This window comes from Arctopsyche grandis, chromosome 6 (genome assembly GCF_051622035.1).
Source record: "Arctopsyche grandis isolate Sample6627 chromosome 6, ASM5162203v2, whole genome shotgun sequence".
Taxonomy (NCBI): domain Eukaryota; kingdom Metazoa; phylum Arthropoda; class Insecta; order Trichoptera; family Hydropsychidae; genus Arctopsyche; species Arctopsyche grandis.
In genome coordinates this window covers 5,365,454-5,388,356 of record NC_135360.1, presented here as the reverse complement: position 1 = coordinate 5,388,356, position 22,903 = coordinate 5,365,454, and the positions used below count along the sequence as shown (strand labels likewise).

Here is a 22,903-nt window from a genome sequence, read left to right as displayed (position 1 = left end):
TGGTATAAATTATTACAACGCATCAATTTTAAAAATAAATCGTTAAAAAATATGTAGCACAATTTGTTGTTGGGAACAATGATAAAATCTCTTTTGAAACGTTGACTTTTAAAATTCGCTAGGTAGGAAGGTTTTTAGCCAATTTTTAATCGGGAACCGTTTCAACAATGAAATCATAGAAAATTGGCAAACTCTGATAGGAAACGATCGACCTGGAGTCACAAATATCCAGGTCTGACCAGCAGCACTACAGATATACTCAGAAAATTCTTTTCAGTCGAGGTCAGCTCATGGGATCGAACCCGGTGCCTCTCGGTGTTAGGCAGAAGCTTAACGACCGAGCTATGCTGCTGGCTAATATCTCGTAAACGATCACAAACCAACAAAAACCATTATCATATTCAATTTCAGTTAGTCTCCGCTCTGGTAACTCAAAATCATATTCATTGGTTAGTTTCCGCTCTGGTTACTCAAAAACGTGATTTTTTGTTGCTCAGTGAAATCAGCAATACGAGTACATCAGCAATAAAAGACACTAGACGTAAAAAAAGAAAATTGCAATTTGGGGAGATATGCGATGAAGTTAATTTTAGTCAAAAAGTAAACTTTATTGTGATGCATTAATTTCGGAAATAACAAGAAGAAATTCAATTTACGATAGTGTGCTAAAAAATTTTAAATTATTTTTTAATTTCGAAATAATTGAAAATGAATTTAACGAATGTGTTGAACGAATAATTTCAAAATATAAAAATGATTTTAAAGTTAAAATTGTACATTTTATGGCATATGTCAAAGTGAAAATATTACGAATTCTGTCGATATTTATAAATTATAACCTCGAGGTTTAAAGTCAACGTTTCCGGGTATTGAAACAATTTTAAGAATTTTCCTAACGCTTCCTATAGATGTATAATGCAAGTGGTGAACGTTAATTTTCAGTTTTGAAACGAGTTAAAAATAATTTAACGAATTCGTTAAATAAAGATAACTTAAATAATTTAACAGTGATGTTCATTGAAAGTGACGTCGTGAATTTATTAGATTGTGATAATAAAATAGATAAATTTGCGGCATCAAAATATCGAATAGTTCCACTTAAAATGTTTTCCTTTTGTTCTTGTTATTAATAAGTTTGTAAATAGATTTTTATTGTTTAACATAGAATTGTAAATGTAACAAAAAAAAAACACTTTTTATAATGCACCCATAATTCACAATTAAGCACAAAAATAACAGGGAGCATGTAAATTGGTCGAATGCTATACACCGAAGTACATTCACCGAATGCTATTCCACTAATAACGCTTTCACCGAAAATAAGGAGACCGAAAGGTAAATTCGTCCAATATCTTTATGGTAATTGGACTATTCGTCACATTCCCGTGGCCACAAAGACAATTTTTGCCATGAAAATCGCGAATACACAATATTTGGCACTTAAGTTCTCGTTAGTATGATGGAGTTTTCGGCTGTCAAATGTTCCGTTATAGAGATTTTAGTGACTTCATGACGAGTACTTTGTGACCAGTAATCACCGAACCATCTTTATATTGAAAGATAAATTCACGGAATTTCGAGTTTCAAGCCAGTAGTAGCCGAGTTTCAAACATAAAGATAAAGGTAAATATAAAGATAAAGGTTTATTCCCGGGAATAAGCCGGGTTTTTTCCCGCCGGCACAACTCTAGAAACAATGCAATTACGTACAAAAATCTTCATTCGATAGGTGAAACATTTTTGATAACTTACTGTCACCTTAGTTGCGAATTTTAATGTGTCAATTGCTCACGTGTGGTTACGCACACGCAATTGAATATTTTCAGAAACGTTTTATTTTGGCCCCTACGCAAGCTAATTTGGGTCTTATCGTCGCGCTTCAGAAATGTATACGTAAGCCGATTTTGCCTTGCATTCGGCCAAAATGCCGGAACCGTGCTGTGTCGGTAAATATGAATAGAACTGGCGTATTCGAGACGGAGACGTGTAGTGATGTAAACGGATACTGCTTGTACAGACTCCAGGGATGTTCAACTCGAGAGCACCCCCGAAGTCGGTTTTGTGAAATAGCTAGTGGTAAGCTTGGGCGGGGCTGATCTCCTCAAGGTGCCTTCCTTCGTCGTCGGTGGTCTGGTCTCTGCTGATGTCGGCTCGGCTCGATGTATATCTCGCTCTCTCTCGTACAGTGTGCGTAAGTGAGTGTGATACAGGACAAAGGCGGGAAATTGTATAATAATGAAAACAGGTTGTAATTCTGTTTGTATGGTGACTGTATTTTATATATATATATATATATATATATATATATATATATATATATATATATATATATATATATATATACAGAGATCAATCAGGGGGGACAGGGGGGGAGTAACAAAGTAACCACGCGTGCCCTTTGAGGTTGGCCACGCGTAGCTCAGTTGTCTGCCTTCTGGACGAAGACAGACCAAGCTTCCTCTGGTGCACACCGGACGGATACTAAAGCTGGTCTCCAAGTATCGTCACAGCCCTCACCAGCCTCTAGCTGGTGATTTCGGTGGCGAGGTGGGCCCCGTAAGGACCGGGGTGATTACGCGCCAAACCGCTATCGACAACTGTCAGTTTGTGTGCCAACCGCTGTCTCAGGGTGGCCAGCACAAAAATATCGTGGGTCGTAAAGCCACGAAAGCCGATCATCAGACATAGTCTGAACACTGCTGTTATGTATGAACAGATCTTAACGCATTTCCTGGAAGGACACTTGTTCGCCATTCGCTCCCCACACGTGGGAGCCGTTCTAAGCGCGAAAATACGTTACGTTATGCTGCGTACGGACCAAACCAACGACGATTTTGGGCCAACTTTAAAAACCAGTAGCGTACAAAATATCGAAATAAAAATTAAATTAAAAAATTGAAATTAAATATCAAAATTAAGCTAAAGAGCAAGATTGACCTAAAATTATATCATCGTTGATGTTTTGAATTACAACAATGTTTTGAATTACGACGATACACATTTACAAACAGAGAAATATTATAATTTCTCTGATTACTAGCGAAAAAAAACCTTGTTATTATTTCTTAAAAGTCGTCACGATATACTACTGTGTTTCGGCCGTCGATGAAACATTTAATAAAAAAAACTGTCGATGTCGGTTGTCGGTGATTTGTCAAAGGGTTTTTTTTTCTTTCGTCGAAATAAAATTAAAAATCACACATTATCCGATAAAATTTACCTCTGAAATGATTTAATTAATTGATTTATTTCGACGAGAGAAACAATTGAAGAATAAAAAAAATTCTTTTAATAAACCGACAACGTACCGGGTTGGGACCATCGCTCGGTCACCCATACTAGCACATGATATATTCTCAGTAACTGTGCATTACGGGGAAGTAAAAATAATAATTCTTTGATTTTTTTTCGATCTTAGTGCATATCTTCGTAAGTCAAAACATTTTAAGTCGAGGATTACCTGTATGTGATTGTTGATGATCTTATTTTAGGTCAATCTCGAAAATTTATTTAAATTGGGCATGTTCTGTTTTAACTTTCGATATTTTAATTTAATTTTAATATAATGATTATAATTTTATTTTGATATTTGAATTTAATTTTAATATAATAATAATAGTTTTAAATTTGATATTTAATTTCAATTTTGAAATTTAATTTTTATTTCGATATTTTGAACGCTACTGGTTTTATCCTGCTGGTTAAAAAGTTGGCCCAAATTAAAAAGATAATTTTTGGACCAACTGTGAAATAGCAAGTATATTTCCACAGCTTTGGGAGAAGGCAAGTTTATATTTCACTGCCTTACCTTCAACTTATCTCGACGAATTTGGATTAAAAACATCTCGGCGTCTGATCTCTGGTCGTTAGTAGAATAGCATTCGGTGAATAGTATTCGAACTATTTACATGTTACCGATGAATACAATTGTTCAGTTTTGACAGAAGACTTAGGCGATGCGATGGAGTGCAGGCTTTGTCTTAGTTCTGCTCCGACTGTCTCCATCCACGACAATCCTCATCCACTGGCACAGCTCATACGAACCTGTTGTCGACTGCCGGTTAGTTACTTTTATCCTATTGTCATCCAAATTAACTATTCATCGCTGCCCCTCTCATTTGCAGGTTAAAAGAGGTGACAGGTTACCAGATGCGATCTGTATTTCGTGTATCAACACTCTGGAATTGCTCAGCAGTTTTCGAAACGATTGTCTTCAAAGCAACGAAACTTCGACGCTGACGTTGAATGAGAGTTTGAATGTGAAGACGGAAGAAGTTTTACTGGAAGATTTAATATGGGAGGATGAATCAGATGTTGATTCGTCACCAAATGTTTGTAATGACGAGGCGAATGACTGGAAATCTAGTGCCTTAGAAAGAAGCGTTTCAAAACAAAATATCTATTTGATGGAAAATATTACATCTCCGGTATAGTCGCTTCTAATCTTGTTAAAAACGTATTGTATTCATTTTCATTATATAACGTTCGTTTAACTTTACAGATGCACGTAGGAAAGGATATTTCGAGTGATTTTGGGGCTGGTGATGCTGGAATTCCATCGGAAGAGTGTCCTTCACCGAATATTTACCAATGTGATATTTGTTTAAAATCATTTTCTCAAAAATCTACTATTGTGAAACATTTGTCTTTTCACACTGAAGAAAAATCGTTTTCAAAAGAAAGTGATCTTCTTACAAGCATAAAATGTCACCCTGGAATAAAATCAAGCAAACGTGAAGTTTGTACAAAAATGTTTACTCAAAAAGGATATCTTGATGGAGGCATTAAATCTCACACTGGGGAAAAGCCACACAAATGTGATGTTTGCTTAAAATCATTTAGTCGTATTGATAATCTTCATACACACATGAGAACTCACACGGGGGAAAAGCCACACAAATGTGATGTTTGCTTAAAACTATTTAGTCACATTAGTAATCTTCATAAACACATGAGATCTCACACAGGAGAAAAACCACACAAATGTGATGTTTGCTTAAAATCATTTAGTCAAATTGGTAATCTTTATACACACATAAGAACTCACACGGGGGAAAAGCCACACAAATGTGATATTTGCTTAAAATCATTTGCCATAAAAAGGCATCTTAAATCACACATGAGAACTCACACGGGGGAAAAGCCACACAAATGTGATGTTTGTTTAAAATCATTTGCCGAAAAAAATTATCTTAAATCACACATGAGAACTCACACGGGGGAAAAGCCACACAAATGTGATGTTTGCTTAAAACCATTTAGTCACATTAGTAATCTTAATACACACATGAGATCTCACACAGGGGAAAAACCACACAAATGCGAGGTTTGCTTAAAATCATTTAGTCGAATTGATAGTCTTCATACACACATGAGAACTCACACGGGGGAAAAGCCACACAAATGTGATGTTTGTTTATAATCATTTGCCGAAAAAAGTTATCTTACATCACACATGAGAACTCATACGAGGGAACAGCCACACAAATGTGATGTTTGCTTAAAACCATTTAGTCACATTAGTAATCTTCATAAACACATGAGATCTCACACAGGGGAAAAACCACACAAATGTGATGTTTGCTTAAAATCATTTGCTGAAAAATATGGTCTTAGTATACACGTGAAAACGCACAAAGGGGAAAAACCATACAAATGTGATATTTGTTTGAAATCATTTGCTCTAAAATCTCGTCTTGGTACACACATGAGATCTCACACAAAAGTAAAGCCATACAAATGTGATGTTTGATATTTACCGTATCAGTATCACAAATAATTTTAATAGGAGCCGGGGGCGCGCATATATGTACGTTTTGAATTTTTGCGCGCTTTAATATTTCGAGTTCTAATAATAGATATCACTACTAGGGATTGAATAATATTATTTTGAAAAAAAAATAATAATCTCGAATTTCACAAACATTTCGACAAAGTATGAAAACGATCGGATAAGAAATTTTTTTTGACTAGTGATCGTAAGTGAAAGTAAAAAGAGGTTAGTAAAAAAGGGGGTCGATTTGAAGAAATCGGAGAAGTTCTGGTACGAAAGATTAAATCAATGATTTTTCTTTTATCGTGTTCTGGAGGAGAAATTATATGTAGGGCAGCAGTTACGTTTCCATTTCCCACAAAAACCGGTTCACTATTGTAAACCTTTTTTTTGCTCTTTTGCTTTGTAGGACAATAACGAGCCATTTTTTGTGAGCAATAGAAATTTGACTGCCGCCCTATAATTACATATTTTGACGCCATTTATTTATTTTATGTGAAAAGGTGTTAAAATGATATTTTTTCGAAATTTATAATTCATTTGAAGAGCGAAGGTTAAACAATTTGAAGAGCGAATGTCTAAAAACCGAAAAATAAATTTCGGAAATGTAATTTAGAAGCAAGTTGCACATGAACTTATAACAATACCGAAAATTCACATTAAAGGTGGGTATACTAAGGTGCAATAAATTCATTTAAACTTCATATAAATGATTCAAAATCAATTGGGACACAAGTTATATGTAAATACGAGTCCAAAATCTGTTCATAAAACTTCCTATTTGAGGACTGAGGTTGTTCTGCTAGTTTTTTTTTTAAAGACGACAATATTTTGATTCGGAATATTCCGAATCTAGCATATAAGAATCAAAAACGTTATTTATTTTTCATTTTTTATAAATTTCTATGTATAAAATTGTTTATTTATGACAGGATTTTTTAAATTTTAATCCCGGATTTAAGGAATTCCCGGTTGTAATTTTGAGAAATATTCGACTACCCGGATAGAAATATTCGACTACCCGGACTTCAATACTGAAGGACTTGACCTCATTCATGAATTATTCTAAGAATTGAAAATAAAAATCGAAGAAATAAGAGCTTAAAGCTGTTTTTTTAACACAAATTTTAAATAATTCTAATTTTATACCGAACAAAACATTCTTTAAATGTTGTAATAAAAGCGAATGTTTATCCTACGGTGAAACTATTATGAAGCGAGTATATCCTTCTTGTATTGACAATTCCACAATGGAAGAAACTCTTTTAGATTCGAAAGAAGATGAAACAATTATGTGTTTGACGATGAATGAAGAATTGAATAAGGAGTTATCAAAGACAAATATATAAAATAACCTCGACTTTAAAAAAGAAATTTAAATATACATACATGATGACGAGAAATAATTTATAAAAAAAATCTTCATCCTTTTAACAATAAAACCAACTTTGACCGAAAATGAAAGAGTTTTTTCCATTGCTGGAAATTTTTGTACCAAATCTAGAAATACGCTTTTGGATTCTCATTTAAATATTTTAGTACAATTAAGACGCTACTTTAAATAAGTTTACTTTTATAATTACATATATTATGTATTGTTTACTTTTTTTTATATTTTGTAAATAAATAAATATTTTTTTTAATAAAAAATATATTTAATTGAAAAAATAGTTTTTTTACACGTGTCCCCGGGTATCCCGGCAACCGTCCTTTGTCTCGGGAATTGAAGAAGTCCGGGAATACAGAAACCATAATACAAATGCCTTATTCGAACAGTCTCACAATAGTGTGAGTTTTTACATGCCTTCTGAAGCCGGATTTATGAGTGAATGAATTGAAACAAACTTCACACTGGTATGGTTTAATTCCTTTGTGGGAATTCATATGCTCCACAAGGCTAGCTTTAGCCATGAACGACTTGGAACACATTTCGCATCTGAACCGTCTGTCGTCAGTGTGAGTTTTTAAGTTTCGCCAGTGGCTAGACCTATGAGTGAATGTAATCAAACAAATTTCACATTGATATGATTTCATGCCTCTGTGGGAATTCATATGAACCACCAGGTTACGCTTCAGAGTGAAGGACTTCGAACAAATATCGCATTTGAGTGGTTCCTCTCCATCGTGAGTTTGTGCATGACGCTTGAGCCTGTACTTGCAAGCGAATGAAAGCTGACACACTTTGCAATGGTATTGATTTATCCCAGTGTGAGATTTTATATGATATTCCAAGTTATGCTTCTGAGTGAACGACTTTGAACAAATATCGCATTGGAATAGTTTCTCTCCGGTGTGAGTTTTCGCATGACGGTTGAACCTGTACCTGTGAGCGAATGAAACCATACAAATTTCACAATGGTACGGTTTTATCTCAGAGTGAGATTTTATATGATTCACCAGGTAACGCTTAAAAGCATACGACTCTGCGCAAATATCGCATTTGAACAGTCTCTCCCAGTTGTGAGTTTTCACATGTCTACCGAAGGCAGACTTATGAGTGAATGAAATCAAACAAACTTCACATTGGAATGGTTTTATTCCTTTGTGGGAATTTATATGCTCCCTGAGAACATTTTCATAAATGAACAGTTTAGGACACATTTCGCATTTAAGCGCTTTGGTTCCAACGTGCAGTTTCATATGAGCCACTAGATTACGCTTCTGAGTGAACGACTTTGAACAAATATTGCACTCGAACAGTCTGTCCTTGTTGTGTATTTTTAAATGTTTATTTAATGTAGACCTATGAGTAAATGAAATCAAACAAACTTCACAACGGTATGGGTTTTCCTGTGTTGACCTGAAAATAAAACGACGATTATACAATTTTAAGCATACATGTGGTTAAGCTTAAGCGCCAAATTTTTGATTTTTTACCGATTCATCATTTTCAATTAATAATGCGTTTTGCTTTGAATGATCTCTTACTAAAAACTCTTTTCCCGAAATGCTTGATTGATTAATTTCATCGTCAACAGCCAGTTGACAGACATTTGATGTTGAATCAATTACAACCTCATCCTCCCAAATTAAATCATCCAATATAGTTTCTTCATTTTTGATATTTAAAATCCCGGGCAGCCTTAGTTTCTGTGTTTCTTCATTCTGAATACACATGTTTCTAAAATTGCTTAACAATTCAAGATTGTTATTACATAAAAGACATATCGTATCTGGCAATAAATCGTCTTTGTTAACCTGTTAAATAAATAATAGTAATGAGTCTTTGTTGTGTTACCGATTGAGTTGTTAAAAGTATTTGTAACGGACTTGTAGCTGACAGCAGGCCAAAATGCGTTGAACTAGTGCCAAATATTGTGTATTTGCGATTTTCATGGCAAAAATTGTTTTTGTGACCACCGCAATGTGACGAATAGTCCAATTACCATAAAGATTGTGGCGGCTCGCTTATACGACATGGTCGAGTTTGGTTGCCTTCCTGCGAGTGGGGACCAACCCGGCTGGGTTCGGAGAGCCACTACTCACTCTGTCTTCAGCTGTCATATAATAAACACGTGCATTAGCATGCCAGTCGTCTCATTCGTTCATCCTCCATAAGATATTAGACGATTTTAACTTTCGGTCTCCAGATTTTCGGTGAAAGCGTTATTAGAGGAATAGGATTCGGTGAATGGATTTCGGTGTATAGCATTCGACCAATTTACATGCTCCCTGTTATTGGTCATATTTTTGTGCTGAAAAACATCTCGGCGTCTGATCTCTGGTCATTAGTAGAATAGTATTCGGTGAATAGTATTCGAACGATTTACATGTTACCGTTGAATACAATTGTTCAGATTTGACAGAAGACTTGGGCGATGCGATGGAGTGCAGGCTTTGTCTTAGTTCTGCTCCGACTGTCTCCATCCACGACAATTCTCATCCACTGGCACAGCTCATACGAACCTGTTGTCGACTGCCGGTTAGTTACTTTTATCCAATTGTCATCCAAATTAACTATTCATCGCTGCCCCTCTCATTTGCAGGTTAAAAGAGGTGACGGCTTGCCAGATGGGATATGCCTTTCGTGTATCAACACTCTGGAATTGCTCAGCAGTTTTCGAAACGATTGTCTTCAAAGCAACGAAACTTCGACGCTGACGTTGAATGAGAGTTTGAATGTGAAGACGGAAGAAGTTTTACTGGAAGATTTAATATGGGAGGATGAATCAGATGTTGATTCGTCACCAAATGTTTGTAATGACGAGGCGAATGACTGGAAATCTAGTGCCTTAGAAAGAAGCGTTTCAAAACAAAATATCTATTTGATGGAAAATATTACATCTCCGGTATAGTCGCTTCTATTCTTGTTAAAAACGTATTGTATTCATTTTCATTATATAACGTTCGTTTAACTTTACAGATGCACGTAGGAAAGGATATTTCGAGTGATTTTGGGGCTGGTGATGCTGGAATTCCATCGGAAGAGTGTCCTTCACCGAATATTTACCAATGTGATATTTGTTTAAAATCATTTTCTCAAAAATCTACTATTGTGAAACATTTGTCTTTTCACACTGAAGAAAAATCGTTTTCAAAAGAAAGTGATCTTCTTACAAGCATAAAATGTCACCCTGGAATAAAATCAAGCAAACGTGAAGTTTGTACAAAAATGTTTACTCAAAAAGGATATCTTGATGGAGGCATTAAATCTCACACTGGGGAAAAGCCACACAAATGTGATGTTTGCTTAAAATCATTTAGTCGTATTGATAATCTTCATACACACATGAGAACTCACACGGGGGAAAAGCCACACAAATGTGATGTTTGCTTAAAATCATTTAGTCGAATTGATGGTCTTCATACACACATGAGAACTCACACGGGGGAAAAGCCACACAAATGTGATATTTGCTTAAAATCATTTGCCTTAAAAAGGCATCTTAAATCACACATGAGAACTCACACGGGGGAAAAGCCACACAAATGTGATGTTTGTTTAAAATCATTTGCCGAAAAAAGTTCTCTTATATCACACATGAGAACTCACACGGGGGAAAAGCCACACAAATGTGATGTTTGCTTAAAATCATTTAGTCGAATTGATGGTCTTCATACACACATGAGAACTCACACGGGGGAAAAGCCACACAAATGTGATATTTGCTTAAAATCATACGCCGAAAAAAGGTATCTTAAATCACACATGATAACTCACACGGGGGAAAAGCCACACAAATGTGATGTTTGTTTAAAATCATTTGCCGAAAAAAGTTATCTTATATCACACATGAGAACTCACACGAGGGAACAGCCACACAAATGTGATGTTTGCTTAAAACCATTTAGTCACATTAGTAATCTTCATAAACACATGAGATCTCACACAGGGGAAAAACCACACAAATGCGAGGTTTGCTTAAAATCATTTAGTCGAATTGATAGTCTTCATACACACATGAGAACTCACACGGGGGAAAAGCCACACAAATGTGATATTTGCTTAAAATCATACGCCTTAAAAAGGCATCTTAAATCACACATAAGAACTCACACGGGGGAAAAGCCACACAAATGTGATGTTTGCTTAAAATCATTTAGTCGAATTTATAGTCTTCATACACACATGAGAACTCACACGGGGGAAAAGCCACACAAATGTGATGTTTGTTTAAAATCATTTGCCGAAAAAAGTTATCTTAAATCACACATGAGAACTCACACGGGGGAAAAGCCACACAAATGTGATGTTTGCTTAAAACCATTTAGTCACATTAGTAATCTTCATACACACATGAGATCTCACACAGGGGAAAAACCACAGAAATACGAGGTTTGCTTAAAATCATTTAGTCGAATTGATGGTCTTCATACACACATGGGGGAAAAGCCACACAAATGTGATATTTGCTTAAAATCATTTGCCTTAAAAAGGCATCTTAAATCACACATGAGAACTCACACGGGGGAAAAGCCACACAAATGTGATGTTTGCTTAAAACCATTTAGTCACATTAGTAATCTTCATACACACATGAGATCTCACACGGGAAAAATCACACAAATGCGAGGTTTGCTTAAAATCATTTAGTCGAATTGATAGTCTTCATACACACATGAGAACTCACACGGGGGAAAAGCCACACAAATGTGATGTTTGTTTATAATCATTTGCCGAAAAAAGTTATCTTATATCACACATGAGAACTCACACGAGGGAACAGCCACACAAATGTGATGTTTGCTTAAAAACATTTAGTCACATTAGTAATCTTCATAAACACATGAGATCTCACACAGGGGAAAAACCACACAAATGCGAGGTTTGCTTAAAATCATTTAGTCGAATTGATAGTCTTCATACACACATGAGAACTCACACGGGGGAAAAGCCACACAAATGTGATATTTGCTTAAAATCATACGCCTTAAAAAGGCATCTTAAATCACACATAAGAACTCACACGGGGGAAAAGCCACACAAATGTGATGTTTGCTTAAAATCATTTAGTCGAATTTATAGTCTTCATACACACATGATAACTCACACGGGGGAAAAGCCACACAAATGTGATGTTTGTTTAAAATCATTTGCCGAAAAAAGTTATCTTATATCACACATGAGAACTCACACGAGGGAACAGCCACACAAATGTGATGTTTGCTTAAAACCATTTAGTCACATTAGTAATCTTCATAAACACATGAGATCTCACACAGGGGAAAAACCACACAAATGCGAGGTTTGCTTAAAATCATTTAGTCGAATTGATAGTCTTCATACACACATGAGAACTCACACGGGGGAAAAGCCACACAAATGTGATATTTGCTTAAAATCATACGCCTTAAAAAGGCATCTTAAATCACACATAAGAACTCACACGGGGGAAAAGCCACACAAATGTGATGTTTGCTTAAAATCATTTAGTCGAATTTATAGTCTTCATACACACATGAGAACTCACACGGGGGAAAAGCCACACAAATGTGATGTTTGTTTAAAATCATTTGCCGAAAAAAGTTATCTTAAATCACACATGAGAACTCACACGGGGGAAAAGCCACACAAATGTGATGTTTGCTTAAAACCATTTAGTCACATTAGTAATCTTCATACACACATGAGATCTCACACAGGGGAAAAACCACAGAAATACGAGGTTTGCTTAAAATCATTTAGTCGAATTGATGGTCTTCATACACACATGGGGGAAAAGCCACACAAATGTGATATTTGCTTAAAATCATTTGCCTTAAAAAGGCATCTTAAATCACACATGAGAACTCACACGGGGGAAAAGCCACACAAATGTGATGTTTGCTTAAAACCATTTAGTCACATTAGTAATCTTCATACACACATGAGATCTCACACGGGAAAAATCACACAAATGCGAGGTTTGCTTAAAATCATTTAGTCGAATTGATAGTCTTCATACACACATGAGAACTCACACGGGGGAAAAGCCACACAAATGTGATGTTTGTTTATAATCATTTGCCGAAAAAAGTTATCTTATATCACACATGAGAACTCACACGAGGGAACAGCCACACAAATGTGATGTTTGCTTAAAAACATTTAGTCACATTAGTAATCTTCATAAACACATGAGATCTCACACAGGGGAAAAACCACACAAATGTGATGTTTGCTTAAAATCATTTGCTGAAAAATATGGTCTTAGTATACACGTGAAAACGCACAAAGGGGAAAAACCATACAAATGTGATATTTGTTTGAAATCATTTGCTCTAAAATCTCGTCTTGGTACACACATGAGATCTCACACAAAAGTAAAGCCATACAATTGTGATGTTTGATATTTACCGTATCAGTATCACAAATAATTTTAATAGGACCGGCTCCTATTAAAATTATTTGGGCGCGCATATATGTTCGTTTTGAATTTTTGCGCGCTTTAATATTTCGATTTCTAATAATAGATATCACTACTAGGGATTGAATAATATTATTTCGAAAAAAAAATAATCTCTAATTTCACAAACATTTCGACAAAGTATGAAAACGATCGGATAAGAGCCCAATTTTTTTTGACTAGTGATAGTAAGTGAAAGTAAAAAGATTTAGTAAAAAAGGGGGTCGATTTGAAGAAATCGGAGAAGCTCTGGTACGAAAGATTAAATCAATGATTTTTCTTTTATCGTGTTCTGAAGGATATATTATATGTAGGGCAGCAGTTTAGTTTCCATTTCTCACAAAAACCGGTTCACTATTGTCAACCTTGTTTTTGCTCTTTTGCTTTGTAGGACAATAGCGAGCCATTTTTTTTGGGCAATCGAAATTTGACCGCCGCCCTATAATTACATATTTTGACGCCATTTATTTATTTTTTGTGAAAAGCTGTTAAAATGATATTTTTTCGAAATTTATTATTCATTTTTGAAAAAGGTTAAATCGTTAAACAATTTGAAGAGCGAATGTCTAAAAACCGAAAAATAAATTTCGGAAATGTAATTTAGAAGCAGAAATACTTCGATTTTGGATTCGAGGGGTGTGGCATACTTACACTGTGTCTAAAAATATTTAATAAATATTTTGATTTATCATTGTCATACCATCTGTGTTCTGGATAGGTTAGTATAATAAAATAATCCATTATCGTTTGGGTTATAAAATTTATTTTAATTCAATTCCAAGTTGCACATGAACTTATAACAATACCGAAAATTCACATTAAATCTGGGTATACTAAGGTGCAATAAATTCATTTAAACAACATATAAATGATTCAAAATCAATTGCGACACAAGTTATATGTAAATACGAGTCCAAAATCTGTTCATAAAACTTCCTATTTGAGGACTGAGGTTGTTCTGCTAGTTTTTTTTTTAAATACGACAATATTTTGATTCGGAATATTTGAAGAATATTCCGAATCTAGCATAAAAGAATCAAAAACGTTATTTATTTTTCATTTTTTATAAATTTCTATGTATAAAATTGTTTATTTATGACTGGATTTTTTAAATTTTAATCCCCGATTTAAGGAATTCCCGGTTGGAATTTTGAGAAATATTCGACTACCCGGATACTAAAAAAGTCGAGTAATATGGCATCCTTAATCCAGATTATACAGATTAGGGTTTCTGACCCGGGTCGACCTGGGACAGACATTCCCGGGAATTCACGGAATTTTTGTTGTACCGGGAATTGGATTTAAAAAATTTTTTAAAATAAACAACATTTTCACGACTAGGCGAAGGGAAATAATAAATCAAATATAAAAAAGAATCGTAAAATATTTTAAAAGGTTTGTTGTTTAGCAGTAAGTACAGCGCATTCCCCAAACATGGAAGTTTTATAAGCATTATGTTTCTATGCGTTCGGCCAAAATCGTTTCTTGTATTTCTATTTTTGGAAAATCTCAATACTGAAGGACTTGACCTTATTCATGAATTATTCCAAGAATTGAAAATAAGAATCGAAGAAATAAGAGCTTAAAGCTGTTTTTTTAACACAAATTTTAAATAATTCTAATTTTATACCGAACAAAACATTCTTTAAATGTTGTAATAAAAGCGAATGTTTATCCTAGGGTGAAACTATTATGAAGCGAGTATATCCTTCTTGTATTGACAATTCCACAATGGAAGAAACTCTTTTAGATTCGAAAGAAGATGAAACAATTATGTGTTTGACGATGAATGAAGAATTGAATAAGGAGTTATCAAAGACAAATATACAAAATAACCTCGACTTTAAAAAAGAAATTTAAATATACATACATGATGACGAGAAATAATTTATAAAAAAAATCTTCATCCCTTTTAACAATAAAACCAACTTTGACCGAAAATGAAAGAATTTTTTCCATTGCTGGAAATTTTTGTACCAAATCTAGAAATACGCTTTCGGATTCTCATTTAAATATTTTAGTACAATTAAGACGCTACTTTAAATAAGTTTACTTTTATAATTACATATATTATGTATTGTTTACTTTTTTTTATATTTTGTAAATAAATAAATATTTTTTTTAATAAAAAATATATTTAATTGAAAAAATAGTTTTTTTACACGTGTCCCCGGCTATCCCGGGCACCGTCCTTTGTCTCGGGAATTGAAGAAGTCCGGGAATACAGAAACCATAATACAAATGCCTTATTCGAACAGTCTCACAATAGTGTGAGTTTTTACATGCCTACTGAAGCCGGATTTATGAGTGAATGAATTGAAACAAACTTCACACTGGTATGGTTTAATTCCTTTGTGGGAATTCATATGCTCCACAAGGCTAGCTTTAGCCATGAACGACTTGGAACACATTTCGCATCTGAACCGTCTGTCGTCAGTGTGAGTTTTTAAGTGTCGCCAGTGGCTAGACCTATGAGTGAATGAAATCAAACAAATTTCACATTGATATGATTTCATGCCTCTGTGGGAATTCATATGAACCACCAGGTTACGCTTCAGAGTGAAGGACTTCGAACAAATATCGCATTTGAGTGGTTCCTCTCCATCGTGAGTTTGTGCATGACGCTTGAGCCTGTACTTGCAAGCGAATGAAAGCTGACACACTTTGCAATGGTATTCATTTATCCCAGTGTGAGATTTTATATGATATTCCAAGTTATGCTTCTGAGTGAACGACTTTGAACAAATATCGCATTGGAATAGTTTCTCTCCGGTGTGAGTTTTCGCATGACGGTTGAACCTGTACCTGTGAGCGAATGAAACCATACAAATTTCACAATGGTACGGTTTTATCTCAGAGTGAGATTTTATATGATTCACCAGGTAACGCTTAAAAGCAAACGACTCTGCGCAAATATCGCATTTGAACAGTCTCTCCCAGTTGTGAGTTTTCACATGTCTACCGAAGGCAGACTTATGAGTGAATGAAATCAAACAAACTTCACATTGGAATGGTTTTATTCCTTTGTGGGAATTTATATGCTCCCTGAGAACATTTTCATAAATGAACAGTTTAGGACACATTTCGCATTTAAGCGCTTTGGTTCCAACGTGCAGTTTCATATGAGCCACTAGATTACGCTTCTGAGTGAACGACTTTGAACAAATATTGCACTCGAACAGTCTGTCCTTGTTGTGTATTTTTAAATGTTTATTTAATGTAGACCTATGAGTAAATGAAAGCAAACAAACTTCACATCGGTATGGGTTTTGCAGCGTGGATTTTCCTGTGTTGACCTGAAAATAAAACGACGATTATACAATTTTAAGCATACATGTGGTTAAGCTTAAGCGCCAAATTTTTGATTTTTTACCGATTCATCATTTTCAATTAATAATGCGTTTTGCTTTGAATGATCTCTTACTAAAAACTCTTTTCCCGAAATGCTTGATTGATTAATTTCATCGTCAACAGCCAGTTGACAGACATTTGATGTTGAATCAATTACAACCTCATCCTCCCAAATTAAATCATCCAATATAGTTTCTTCATTTTTGATATTTAAAATCCCGGGCAGCCTTAGTTTCTGTGTTTCTTCATTCTGAATACACATGTTTCTAAAATTGCTTAACAATTCAAGATTGTTATTACATAAAAGACATATCGTATCTGGCAATAAATCGTCTTTGTTAACCTGTTAAATAAATAATAGTAATGAGTCTTTGTTGTGTTACCGATTGAGTTGTTAAAAGTATTTGTAACGGACTTGTAGCTGACAGCAGGCCAAAATGCGTTGAACTAGTGGATGAGGATAATCGTGGATGGAGACAGAAGACCCGACTGGAGTAAAACAGAGACAAAGTCTACATTCCATATTTTAGGTATTAAATCGCTAATTGCAACAAGTCGTATGCAAACGTCAAATGATAATATAACTGTCAAAAAATAGCCTTCAAGAATTGGTCTAAATTTAACGCAGTTTACAGCGGTAATTGGACTATTCGTCACATTGGGGTGGTCACAAAGACAATTTTTGCCATGAAAATCGCGAATACACAATATTTGGCACTCAAGTTCTCGTTACTATGATAGTTATCGTTAGCATGGTGGACTTTTCGGCTGCCAGTTGTTCCGTCATAGAGATTTTAGTGACTTTGTGACGAGTAATTTGTGACCAGTAATCACCGAACCGTTTACAGCTATGTAACCTAAATGTAAAATGATATTTTAGTGGTAAACGGACTTCTAGTCATATATGAACCAGTCACAGGACGACCGGTCGCTCTAGATCAGTCACACGTAATCACCCGTCACACTAAAAATGGTAACGAGAAAATTAGTCACGAAAAAACTGGTCGCACCCAAGAATTCGAACAATTTTTAATTTTTGGGTGTGACCAGTTTTTTCGTGACCAATTTTCGGGTGTGACCAGTTTTATCGTGACCAGTGTTAGGGTGTGACCAGTTTTATCGTGAACTTGAGTGCCAAATATTGTGTATTTGCGATTTTCATGGCAAAAATTGTTTTTGTGACCACCGCAATGTGGCGAATAGTCCAATTACCATAAAGATATTAGACGATTTTAACTTTCGGTCTCCAGATTTTCGGTGAAAGCGTTATTAGTGGAATAGCATTCGGTGAATGGATTTCGGTGTATAGCATTCGACCAATTTACATGCTCCCTGTTATTGGTCATATTTTTGTGCTGAAAAACATCTCGGCGTCTGATCTCTGGTCGTTAGTAGAATAGTATTCGGTGAATAGTATTCGAACGATTTACATGTTACCGATGAATACAATTGTTCAGTTTTGACAGAAGACTTGGGCGATGCGATGGAGTGCAGGCTTTGTCTTAGTTCTGCTCCGACTGTCTCCATCCACGACAATCCTCATCCACTGGCACAACTCATACGAACCTGTTGTCGACTGCCGGTTAGTTACTTTTATCCTATTGTCATCCAAATTAACTATTCATCGCTGCCCCTCTCATTTGCAGGTTAAAAGAGGTGACAGGTTACCAGATGCGATCTGTATTTCGTGTATCAACACTCTGGAATTGCTCAGCAGTTTTCGAAACGATTGTCTTCAAAGCAACGAAACGTCGAAGCTGACGTTGAATGAGAGTTTGAATGTAAAGCCGGAAGAAGTTTTACTGGAAGATTTAATATGGAAGGATGAATCAGATGTTGATCCGTCACCAAATGTTTGTAATGTCGAGGCGAATGACTGGAAATCTAGTGCCGTAGAAAGAAGCGATTCCCAACAAAATATCTATTTGAGGGAAAATATTACATCTCCGGTATAGTCGCTTCTAATCTTGTTAAAAACGTATTGTATTCATTTTCATTATATAACGTTCGTTTAACTTTACAGATGCACGTAGGAAAGGATATTTCGAGTGATTTTGGGGCTGGTGATGCTGGAATTCCATCGGAAGAGTCTCCATTGTCGAATATTTACCAATGTGATACTTGTTTGAAATCCTTTACTCTTAAAAATAGTGTTCGTAAACACATGAGATGTCACACGGGGAAAAAACCACACAAATGTGAGGTTTGCTTAAAACCATTTAGTCAAATTGGTAATCTTCATACACACATGAGAACTCACACGGGGGAAAAGCCACACAAATGTGATATTTGTTTGAAATCCTTTACTCAAATAAATAGTCTTGCTATACACATGAGATGTCACACAGGGGAAAAACCACACAAATGTGAGGTTTGCTTAAAATCATTTAGTCGAATTGATAGTCTTCATAAACATATGAGATCTCACACGGGGGAAAAGCCGCACAAATGTGATGTTTGCTTAAAATCATTTAGCCAAATTAGTAATCTTTATACACACATGAGAACTCACATGGTGGAAAAGCCATACAAATGTAATATTTGTTTAGAAACATTTTCTGTAAAAATTATTTTTAGTAAACACGTGAAAACACACAAAGCGGAAAAACCACACAAATGTAATATTTGTTTGAAATCCTTTACTCAAATAAATAATCTTGGTATACACATGAGATCTCACACAGGGGAAAAACCACACAAATGCGAGGTTTGCTTAAAATCGTTTAGTCGAATTGATAGTCTTCATAAACATATGAGATCTCACACGGGGGAAAAGCCACACAAATGTAATATTTGCTTAAAATCATTTAGTCAAAGTAGTAATCTTTATACACACATGAGAACTCACACGGTGGAAAAGCCATACAAATGTAATATTTGTTTAGAATCATTTTCCGTAAAACATTGTCTTAATATACACATGAAAACACACAAGGCGGAAATACCATACAAATGTGATATTTGTTTGAATTCCTTTACAAAAAAAAGTAGTCTTGGTAGACACGTGATATCTCACACAAAAGCAAAGCCATGCAAATGTGATGTTTGATATTTACCGTATCAGTATACGAAATAATTTTAAGGTGTACCATAAATGTTAACACGTAGAGCCGAGGGCGCGCACATATGTGCGTTTTGAACAAAAAGAAAAAGTATCACTTTTTAATAACTTGTGTTTTAATTTTTGCTCTTTATTTTAAATTATCTCTCCATATAATTCTTCTTCTTCATGTGCCATGTCCTCCTAGAACGTCGGCAACTAGAGTCGCATTCGTACTTTATCAATGGCTGCTCTGAATAGTGCTCGGGTGCTGAGGCCGTACTACTGCGGAAGATTCTTTAGCCATGATGTTTTCCGCCTGCCCCGACTGCGTTGACCTACGATTTTCCCCTGTATTATAAGGCGCAGGAGATCGTATTTTTCGTTCCGCATCGCATGTCCGAAATACTCCAATTTACGCCTTTTCACACTTTTGAGCACTTCGACATGTTTTTCCATCAGGGCAAGCATCTCGGCATTGGTATGACGCGCCATCCATGAGATGCTCAGCATCCTTCTGTATGTCCACATCTCAAATGCCTCTAGTTTCTGGCATCCGTCAGGGTCCATGCTTCTGTTCCATACAGAAGGATGCTGAAAACTTAGTATCGTAGAAGTCTCAGTCGGAGTGCTATACTGAGATCACGTATGGTTAGGACTTTTTTCAATTTCAAGAATGTAGCTCTTGCTTGCTCCACTCTAACGCGAATTTCCTTTCCACATTCACACGTTTCACCCAGATAGCACCCAAGATATCAAAAACCATCCACTCTCTCCACCACGCTGTTATTGATCTGTAAATGAGAGCTGACCGTATCGTGCGCTGACTTGCTGAATATCATCCATTTGATCTTTTTTGTATTCAGCTTCAACCCCGTCCTAGAGCTATGCATAACAACTGCGTCCAGTGTTGCCTGTAAGTCGTTGAAGTTCGTGGTCAGTAGTACTGTATCATCCGCGTACCGAATGTTATTAATTACTGTGCCATTTATTATAATTCCGGAATCTATCTCTTCCAAGACTTCAGCAATAATATTTTCTGAATATAAATTAAAAGTAGCGGTGATAGCACACATCCTTGCCGAACTCCCTTCATTATTCTTACGCTCTCTGTTTTATCACGTTCGACGCGTACTACGGCCGTCTGATTCCAGTAGAGATTACCAATTAGCCGAATATCTCTTTTGTCTAACCCTATCTGCGATAGTATTTCAATTAGTTTATTATGTCGCACATTATCAAATGCTTTTTCGTAGTCTATGAAACAGGCATATATATACATCGACGTTCATATCCAGACATCGCTGCGTTAATCATGTATCATTATAAATCAATGATAAATAATGCATCTCTTGTACCGAAACCGTTTTTAAAACCAAATTGAGTGTTACCTATTCTTTCCTCGCATTTAGTGTAGATTAGTGCTTCTCAGGCGAAATTTTACCGTGGCCGCACAGGTGATAATAGTGGTCCCATGGAAATGTCTGGTGGCCGCACCAAATTTAATCAAATAAATTAATGTTACAAAAAAAGTGGATCAATTTATTTATAAAATAAAAGAAATTTTAACATGTTGGTATATATTTATTTAATAATAATGCAAATGGAAATTGCTGAATACTCCTTTCTTCCAATGCAAGTCGCATTGTTGCTTCTAAGTTTGCGTCTGTCAGCTGGCTTCTAAATTTGTTTTTAATAAAGTGCATTACACTGAATGATCTTTCGCAATATACGGTAGTGGGAAAAATAGACAATATTAATAAAGCAATTGTTGCCAAATCTTGATATCGGTTTGTTTCATTGTCAACGTATATTTCCGACCAAAAGTTTTGAACCGAAATATGATCAAAATGGTTATTAAGTACTTGATCATGACTAATTTCTAATAATGCATATTTTACGTTTGCCCAGTTAATTAATCTCAATACTGAAAATGATTTTAATCTATTTTGTAGTACTATGAAATCTTCATTTGTCATCATAATAAAAGAGGAAGATACAAAAGAAAGAGTTTTAAAAAAATTCAATTCTTCGAATCTTTTATCAAGTTCCAGATTCAGAGATTTAAGACACTATTATTTTAAATTTTAATTTTGAAGTTGTGTCTGTCATCTTATCTATGAAATCACTAAAAGAAGATAAAATGAAAAATTGTCATTTTCAACTTCTGTCACAAGGCTTTTCGCTATATTTTTTAGTTTGTCAATGATGAGCATGGTTTCTATTATTGTTAAGTTACTTTTTTGTAGTTTTTAAAATAAATTAAATTTTTTTTAAATATTAGTATTATTTACTATTAAGTCGCTGGTGGCCGCAGAAAAAAGGCCGCACTTGAGAAACACTGGTGTAGATCCTTGCATGTATAATTTTCAGAAATATCTTGAGAACATGGCTCATCAAACTGATTATTCTGTGATCACCGCATGATTTAGCCTTTGGTTTTTTCGGTATCGTCACGAAAACAGATTTTAACCGGTCTGATGGAATGATACGTGTTCTATGGATAGCGTTGAATAAATCCAATAAAACAGAGACTGCTCTTTCATCAGTCAATAACTTGAGCATTTATATTTGCTCTCCATTTGCTCCTGTGTAGGTGAATATAATGTAAGGTGAAGTTGGCTCTGCGTGTTCGTACATGACTTTCATACAACTGAACTTGATCATTAAAGCTGTACTGGATTCTTGCAACTGTATGTTCTCATTTTTAGTCTTCAAAGTATTTTTCTTAGATTTAAAAGTTTTGTTCAGACCAATTGTCTGATGGTCGGGTTTCATGGCTTTACGACCCACGATCTGGCCGAAAAAAATTTTGTAGGAATCTCGTCGTCGTCATCGTCATCGAAACCTTCGAGAATATTCCGCAACAACAAACTACATTCCCGAAACCCAGACGACATGCACCTGCAGTCAT

General features: G+C 35.3%; 5 protein-coding genes across 8 annotated transcripts; 3 read left to right on the top strand and 2 right to left on the bottom strand.

Moving 5' to 3' along the window:
- The first annotated feature begins 3,937 nt into the window (after nucleotides 1-3,937).
- Nucleotides 3,938-5,989, top strand: LOC143913243 (uncharacterized). Its single transcript, XM_077432919.1, has 3 exons — nucleotides 3,938-4,059; nucleotides 4,124-4,426; nucleotides 4,501-5,989. The coding sequence occupies exons 1-3, from the start codon at nucleotides 3,961-3,963 to the stop codon at nucleotides 5,419-5,421; spliced, it is 1,323 nt and encodes a 440-aa protein (XP_077289045.1). The 5' UTR covers nucleotides 3,938-3,960; the 3' UTR covers nucleotides 5,422-5,989.
- Nucleotides 5,990-8,291: 2,302 nt separating this feature from the next.
- On the bottom strand, nucleotides 8,292-9,961 carry LOC143913242 (uncharacterized). Its single transcript, XM_077432918.1, has 3 exons — nucleotides 9,043-9,961; nucleotides 8,650-8,970; nucleotides 8,292-8,572 (listed from the first exon to the last, which is right to left on the bottom strand). The coding sequence occupies exons 1-3, from the start codon at nucleotides 9,106-9,108 to the stop codon at nucleotides 8,543-8,545; spliced, it is 417 nt and encodes a 138-aa protein (XP_077289044.1). The 5' UTR covers nucleotides 9,109-9,961; the 3' UTR covers nucleotides 8,292-8,542.
- LOC143912533 (uncharacterized) lies at nucleotides 9,246-15,628 on the top strand. Its single transcript, XM_077431819.1, is given in 8 exon segments — nucleotides 9,246-9,694; nucleotides 9,759-10,061; nucleotides 10,136-11,764; nucleotides 11,766-12,374; nucleotides 12,459-12,878; nucleotides 12,936-13,062; nucleotides 14,731-14,825; nucleotides 15,620-15,628. Coding segments are annotated over 8 exon segments (3,291 nt in total). The 5' UTR covers nucleotides 9,246-9,595.
- Nucleotides 15,629-15,758: 130 nt separating this feature from the next.
- On the bottom strand, nucleotides 15,759-17,736 carry LOC143913240 (uncharacterized). 2 transcript variants are annotated; one of them, XM_077432914.1, is made up of 3 exons: nucleotides 17,365-17,542; nucleotides 17,023-17,292; nucleotides 15,759-16,894 (listed from the first exon to the last, which is right to left on the bottom strand). In XM_077432914.1, exons 1-3 carry the CDS (start codon nucleotides 17,470-17,472, stop codon nucleotides 15,845-15,847), a joined length of 1,428 nt encoding a protein of 475 aa, XP_077289040.1. In that variant the 5' UTR covers nucleotides 17,473-17,542; the 3' UTR covers nucleotides 15,759-15,844. The 2 variants fall into 2 exon arrangements, with proteins under 2 accessions (XP_077289040.1, XP_077289039.1); XM_077432913.1 differs by having other exon boundaries at nucleotides 15,765-16,894; nucleotides 16,972-17,292; nucleotides 17,365-17,736.
- Nucleotides 17,737-18,220: 484 nt separating this feature from the next.
- Nucleotides 18,221-21,969, top strand: LOC143913241 (uncharacterized). 3 transcript variants are annotated; one of them, XM_077432917.1, is made up of 4 exons: nucleotides 18,224-18,336; nucleotides 18,416-18,531; nucleotides 18,596-18,898; nucleotides 18,973-21,969. In XM_077432917.1, the coding sequence occupies exons 2-4, from the start codon at nucleotides 18,433-18,435 to the stop codon at nucleotides 19,996-19,998; spliced, it is 1,428 nt and encodes a 475-aa protein (XP_077289043.1). In that variant the 5' UTR covers nucleotides 18,224-18,336; nucleotides 18,416-18,432; the 3' UTR covers nucleotides 19,999-21,969. The 3 variants fall into 3 exon arrangements, with proteins under 3 accessions (XP_077289041.1, XP_077289043.1, XP_077289042.1); XM_077432916.1 differs by having other exon boundaries at nucleotides 18,250-18,336; nucleotides 18,407-18,531; XM_077432915.1 differs by having other exon boundaries at nucleotides 18,221-18,531.
- The last annotated feature ends 934 nt before the right edge of the window (nucleotides 21,970-22,903 follow it).

Excerpts from the sequence above, each read along its gene's own strand:
- LOC143913243 (XM_077432919.1), top strand. The coding sequence starts at position 3,961 with ATGGAGTGCAGGCTTTGTCTTAGTTCTGCTCCGACTGTCTCCATCCAC. Across the intron at positions 4,060-4,123 it reads GAACCTGTTGTCGACTGCCG|GTTAAAAGAGGTGACAGGTT; the intron begins GTTAGTTACTTT and ends TCTCATTTGCAG. Across the intron at positions 4,427-4,500 it reads TGGAAAATATTACATCTCCG|ATGCACGTAGGAAAGGATAT; the intron begins GTATAGTCGCTT and ends TTAACTTTACAG.
- LOC143913242 (XM_077432918.1), bottom strand. The coding sequence starts at position 9,108 with ATGAAAATCGCAAATACACAATATTTGGCACTAGTTCAACGCATTTTG. Across the intron at positions 8,971-9,042 it reads TGGCCTGCTGTCAGCTACAA|GTTAACAAAGACGATTTATT; the intron begins GTCCGTTACAAA and ends TTTATTTAACAG. Across the intron at positions 8,573-8,649 it reads TAATTGAAAATGATGAATCG|GTCAACACAGGAAAACCCAT; the intron begins GTAAAAAATCAA and ends TTTTATTTTCAG.
- LOC143913240 (XM_077432913.1), bottom strand. The coding sequence starts at position 17,472 with ATGGAATGTAGACTTTGTCTCTGTTTTACTCCAGTCGGGTCTTCTGTC. Across the intron at positions 17,293-17,364 it reads TGGCCTGCTGTCAGCTACAA|GTTAACAAAGACGATTTATT; the intron begins GTCCGTTACAAA and ends TTTATTTAACAG. Across the intron at positions 16,895-16,971 it reads TAATTGAAAATGATGAATCG|GTCAACACAGGAAAATCCAC; the intron begins GTAAAAAATCAA and ends TTTTATTTTCAG.
- LOC143913241 (XM_077432915.1), top strand. The coding sequence starts at position 18,433 with ATGGAGTGCAGGCTTTGTCTTAGTTCTGCTCCGACTGTCTCCATCCAC. Across the intron at positions 18,532-18,595 it reads GAACCTGTTGTCGACTGCCG|GTTAAAAGAGGTGACAGGTT; the intron begins GTTAGTTACTTT and ends TCTCATTTGCAG. Across the intron at positions 18,899-18,972 it reads GGGAAAATATTACATCTCCG|ATGCACGTAGGAAAGGATAT; the intron begins GTATAGTCGCTT and ends TTAACTTTACAG.